Raw genomic sequence first — 5,923 nt, 5'->3', positions numbered from 1 at the left:
CCCCCCCCCCCCAGTTGAAGAAGTACCTCCTTTCAATTTGCTTCTGGAGCTTTTAAAACTAATTTAAAATAAAACCTGTTAGTATTTGGCTGGGGTATGTTGACCAAATTCTTCCGAACTTTTACTAAACTCTTTATTTGCCATTTAATTGCACTAAAATATATTTAACTTTGGAAGCATTATGAACTTTCCAGTAGGAAAACAGAGCACGCAGTTAACTTTCAGGCTTAACATGTTACAGGTGGCCGTCGTTTTTCTGAAGGAACTTCAGCTGATAGAGAAATTCAGAGAACTCTGATGGAGGTAAACTGATGAACTGCTTTTACTTCTTTAACCGAAAGGTCAGCATTAAATAAATACTAGATATGTAAATCAGTATATTATAATCCAGAGTCTTGAGACTGTTACTGTTCAGTTAAAGATCAACTGAGAATTCTTTGAAAAACACAGCTTTAAAACTGTTTGAGATCCCAAGAGCATTGTCATGTATTGCATATAAACCCACTTCATATGTGACTTGGGAGGCTTTCCACCTGTCAAGACTTGACTTTGGGTTCTTCATGAGCTGACCTTGTTGATTTGTTAATGCACCTTGTCTAGATGTTGGTGATCACTAGCTCTCTTTTCCAAGGGAAAGCAGGCCCCAGAACTTGTTTCTGTGGATAGAGACTTTCAGTTCAAGCTCCTAAAGTTTTGATAATGGATTGTATTATCATTTTGGGGTATTAACACGATTAACTCTTAAAATACTAAGGAATTTCACCCCTTTCCTCCCCCAAACATAGCCTGCAATACCTAATATATTTGATTACATAGATTCTGTTGATGTGCCTTTGTGGTGATCAGTTTGCGTAAAGGAGTGCATATTAAGTGAATATTTCTGCCTGATACATAAGACAAGATCACTGCCAGCAAAGAATAAAAGGTGGTCATCTTCCACAACAGAACTACAGCAAACCGTATCCATTTAATTAAATGCCTTCTGGTACAAGCTAATATTTTAGGTGCTTTTTATTCGAACAATTTAAGCATCATCCTTAGTACAGTATAGTGAAAGCATAACTTCAGACAGTTTTTTTAGTGCTTTACATTGTTCACTTTTTTCCAGTTTTTCATGTTGCTCCCTCTGGTCACGCTTTGTGTACATTGGATAAGGCATTCATTATGATTTTCAAAAGCCCACCTTTGACTACAGAATGCACAGGGGAATGTGGTCTTCAATCAGGAAGCTTGGTAGTGTTGTCTCAGATTTATTCTTTCTATACAAATTTTTGTATCTAATGACTAATAAAAACTGAAGTGTGCAGAATATGGCATAAGCATCAGTTTTAAAACTACTCATTTTTTTTAATCCCCATTTCCTCCAGTTACTGAATCAAATGGATGGATTTGACACTCTACACAGAGTTAAAATGATCATGGCTACAAACAGACCCGACACATTGGATCCTGCATTGCTGCGGCCAGGAAGACTAGATAGAAAAATCCGTGAGTTGAGCTGTTTTCTGTCATCAGATGTGTGTTTGACTCTGTGCATTATTTTTGTTTTCCCATATTCATTTAAAAAGTCCCTTTTTTTTTTTTTTTCGTAAAGATATTGATCTACCCAATGAACAGGCCAGATTAGATATTTTGAAGATTCATGCGGGTCCTATCACTAAACATGGTGAAATAGGTAAGTACAGACCTGCTTCAGTATTTTCTTTGAGTGTGACTGCTCATTTTTTTTAAGAATGGAGAGAAAGTAAATTGTTTTCTACTCCAGGTCCTTATAATGTCTCTCCACCTCCTCTATTTCTGCACCCCTCCCCTCAATACTCCTTAGGTTTTTTTGTTTTAAGAAGATCCACATTGAGCTATTACTGAATCTCACTTCATAAAATATGAGAATCTGGAGTATAATAATACTTTAAATAAAACCACAATTTGGAGAAACCCTAGATTGTACACGGGACAGGATTTTTCCTGCTCCCCCCACCCCATTGTGTAAGGAAGTACCTTAGGGGTAAGTGAACATTCCCATTCATCAAAATATATTCTCAGATCCATATATAGTTCTGACACAAGTGAGACTGTCCCTGTTCCATTCAAAAAGAAAAAGTTGAAAGCAACGGAAAAGTGGCTTTACATGAAAGATCCATCACTTTTGTGCTTTACTGTGTTGCAGCTAGGTTGCACTATAAGTCCTTCAAATGAATGCATGTAGTAGTAATAACCAGAAGAAACTTTATTTGGAGGCATGGTTAGAAGAGGCAGGCATAGAGTGAAAGCAACAAAATTCCAGTGGTTGACATTATTATAGACCAGTATTTTCTCAGTTTCACTCTGTGGTTGCATTGAAGGCAATCTATGAAAGACAGCTGAAACAAGGTGTAGAAAACCTTGGGGTTGAATTGGAGATGAGTTTGAGGACTTTTTAGTATTACATACTAGTCTTTAGATTCTTAATACTAAAAGAAAAATACTTTTTCAGTTAGCGTCTATAAAAATCCTCAATAGAAGATAATGTCATCACAAATGTGACTTTTTAACTGGATTTTTCAGTTTTAAATTCCTTAAAAGATACTAAGAAAAATGGCTCTGTGGTCCAGATTTCTTGATACTTTGTGTTACAACTCAGTTGAATGGAGACTGTACAGGCCCCAAACCTGAGAAATTTATTCCAGGAGTTGTAACTGGGTCACCTTCTTTGTAATCGTACCTACCTTTAGTATGTCAGGCTTAACATTTCTCAAAGGTTGGTACTTGTATTAAAGTGGCCCATTATTAATAGAGCATATATACAAGGGCAAGTAAGTTCTGATTATTGTGAATAGTCTTCCAGTTTTTGAATTGGCACATCTAAATCTCCGCTATAGTATTACTTTCATGTAGATATTTGCATTTAATTTTGAACTGCGTATTTGGAAATTAGTAACTTTTAAACTTAACTGCATTGAGTATTATTGACTGAGCTATGTTTGTATATTCCTGGAGGGAATATCATAGCTAGCAAAAGCAATCAAATGAAATTCAGTCTAGCTCAGAACTTTTTAATTTGCACTAAAAATTATGGTAGAATGTTCAAGGCTTTTTTGTTTCATGTTGAAGTTCTACTTTAATAGACAACAATCTAGTTCATTATTTTAGTTAATTGTCACTTTTCATGAATAGATTATGAAGCAATTGTGAAGCTTTCAGATGGCTTTAATGGAGCAGATTTGAGAAATGTCTGTACTGAAGCAGGTAAGGAAGAGGCTCTTAGCTTGTTTGTCTCTGTTCCTAGTTCTCTATTTGATGTGCTGAGTCTGGGCACGGATATTAAACATTCGTGACCTGTTTGTCTGATTTGATTCTAGCACTACAGGCAAACGAGATCCTAAAACATTCCTTCGTGATCATGTTCACTAATGTGAAGCTAGTTCATTCTTGTACGTGACAGTGCTAGTTAAACTTGCGATCCACCTATGTTTACAGCTATCAGACTTGGTTAATATGATAGTCCTTAGTGTTTTGAAATGTACTATTAAAAGAAAAATGTTTGATACTTGGAACAGTAGTAGTTTGGTATTGTCTAGACTTCTGATAGGAGACCCATATGTGCCCGTGAAGTTTAGGTATAGAGAGAAGTTTCCTGAAACTAGGTGGAACATGTCTAAAAAAGGTTAGAGAAAATGTGTATTTAATTTCTTTATGACTCAGAGGTATTTCAGTCATGCCAAAAATGTGATTCTTTAGAATCTTCTCCGTGGTGTTCATGCTTTCTTCAGGCTTGTCTACATGGGAAAATGGAGTTCTACAACTAATGTTATGAATAATTATTCTGCTACAATTGTATTCTGTCAGTATTGCACCTATGCAGAAACATTATTCCAGAATAAATGTTCTGTTTCGAAACTTATGCTTGAGTTGGATGCAGAAGAGCACCAATTGGTTACTCAGTGAATCTACATACAGATTATGCAAAATAACTTCGGTCCTTTCTGTGTGTTAATAACATAGCACAAATAACTTTTTTAAATGACTGTTCTGCATTAGGCAGGCAAGGTTCCTTCGGTAGATGTGGTATCTTTTCTTAGACCAACTGAGTAGTTGGAACAACATTCTTTGCAAGCTTTTCAGCACAGGTACCCTTCTTCAGGCATAGGGAGACTCTTGTTGTTCTGAGATCTCCAAGGAACGAAAGAATGTGGTGTATTATTGTTGCAAGTCACAGTAATTCTATAGATATCTCACAATTTCTCAAATTCTTTTCCGCAGGTATGTTTGCAATTCGTGCTGATCATGACTTTGTAGTTCAGGAAGACTTCATGAAGGCTGTAAGGAAAGTGGCTGACTCTAAGAAGCTGGAGTCAAAGCTGGACTACAAACCTGTTTAACTTAATCATACACTTCATAATTGACTGCATGGGAAATATCAGTGTATAAAAGGAGAGAAATAACGTACCTCTTGGCTATGAACTTATTGCGGGTTTCTGTATAACACAGGAAGTTAGTAGTGTGTTTTCTGTACAATTCTGAAACATAACTTTTGTTGCAGCCCAAGTTAAGGAGATGTTCTACTAAAAATTACTGTGTGACTGTATAAACATACCTACATAGTTTAACTTTAGCAGATTTTAAGAAAGTCAATGCAATCTTGATTATTTTATATCAGTACCTTTTCCTTTGCCAGAACTGAATAAAATTTTGTTTAAAGTAACTCTGTCCTTCCTATGTACCTCCTCTGTACTTATCAGAAAAATCAAATAACAGCTCTTTGGGCACAAAGTGCAGCTTTTCTCTGCAAGTGATCATGTCTGTCCCTATGTGTGGGTTTTTTTAACAACCTATGCAAAAATCACTAGAGGTCAATTCATCAGATGTAACATACCGAGAAACAGATCAAGAAATTAATTTGCTATTTTATTGTGTAGCAATTTCATGCGGCCTGTTCATGCAGAAGAGGAATAGATACTACGTTAATCTTTGCTGAAAAATGGAGGGAAAGTACTCATTAGAACTAAAACTTAATTTATCACTTAATTATCTACCTAATGTTTATAGCCTGATTTCAGTCCACAGAACTGGTTACAAATGTCCATATGTGCTCAGGGGAAAGTGCCAGAATACCACACCAAAAAGATAACACATATAGTCAAAGCCCATTTTAATAACAAAGAAAATATTACACTGTCTTTCGAAAAACATTGGATTCAGTTTCCTGTCAATCTGATCAAATGTTAATTTCTAAAATATGCCAGATGGAAAGGTGTGTACAGTACTCCTTCAAGGCCTGAATACTGGTTTGTAGCGCGTTGTTGGAGTGTAACTGAGGCCAGAACTTGGCCTAGTGCCTGTTGTACCCACATGAACTAGAAAATGGCTACTGCAGTGGCTAACTAAAGTTATTCTTCAGACAATAAAATAGTTCTGACTTGGAAACTAAGGTGTTCTTCCTCTTCGGGCTATATGTCACACTGCATTGATGTTTAAATTCTTCTTGCACGTGGAAACATGTTCTCTATGGCTTGCATTTTAAATGTACCTAAATGTTAAAAGGAAGCATTCCAGAAGCAATGTTTGGGTGATTTTTTTTTTTTTATTTATGCGTAGACCCTATTTATTGTTACTTCTAACTGTTCCAACTGGGTTATTCTATGCAAGTTCAGCTAAGAAGCAAGTGTGTTTGTAACTAGTTCTAGAAATTACCAAAAGCCACACTATATTATTTCTGCCTTAACAATGCAGTAATTTGGAATGAATTGTAGTGATGCCTCTATTAGTTCTACACAGGCATCCCCAGTTGAAACAGTATTACAGTGCACAGGCAATTTTTTTTCCATAGTGTACAAGCCAGGGGTTGTCATTTTACCAAAAAAAAAAGGTATGCATGTTCATCAATGTAGGAGTAAAAAAACGGGCTATTGGGCTGGTGTATATTGTCAGTGGTATGAAATACGGA

At 36.0% G+C, this 5,923-nt stretch overlaps 1 protein-coding gene across 1 annotated transcript in view; it reads left to right on the top strand.

The window, feature by feature from the left end:
* The window catches only part of PSMC6 (proteasome 26S subunit, ATPase 6), a 32,410-nt gene extending 27,729 nt beyond the window's left edge, over positions 1 to 4,681 (top strand). The window contains exons 11-15 of the mRNA XM_019528382.1: positions 242 to 303; positions 1,368 to 1,488; positions 1,595 to 1,675; positions 3,154 to 3,225; positions 4,240 to 4,681. Of these exons, the coding sequence (XP_019383927.1) occupies positions 242 to 303; positions 1,368 to 1,488; positions 1,595 to 1,675; positions 3,154 to 3,225; positions 4,240 to 4,358 (455 nt within the window). The 3' untranslated portion in view covers positions 4,359 to 4,681. The remainder of the gene's footprint in view (positions 1 to 241; positions 304 to 1,367; positions 1,489 to 1,594; positions 1,676 to 3,153; positions 3,226 to 4,239) is intronic.
* Positions 4,682 to 5,923: the final 1,242 nt, after the last annotated feature.

Source organism: Gavialis gangeticus, unplaced genomic scaffold (assembly GCF_001723915.1).
Source record: "Gavialis gangeticus isolate Ggan-Ray unplaced genomic scaffold, GavGan_comp1, whole genome shotgun sequence".
Lineage (NCBI taxonomy): Eukaryota > Metazoa > Chordata > Crocodylia > Gavialidae > Gavialis > Gavialis gangeticus.
The sequence above is the reverse complement of the archived record's forward strand: the minus strand, read 5'-3'. Positions and strand labels throughout refer to the sequence as shown.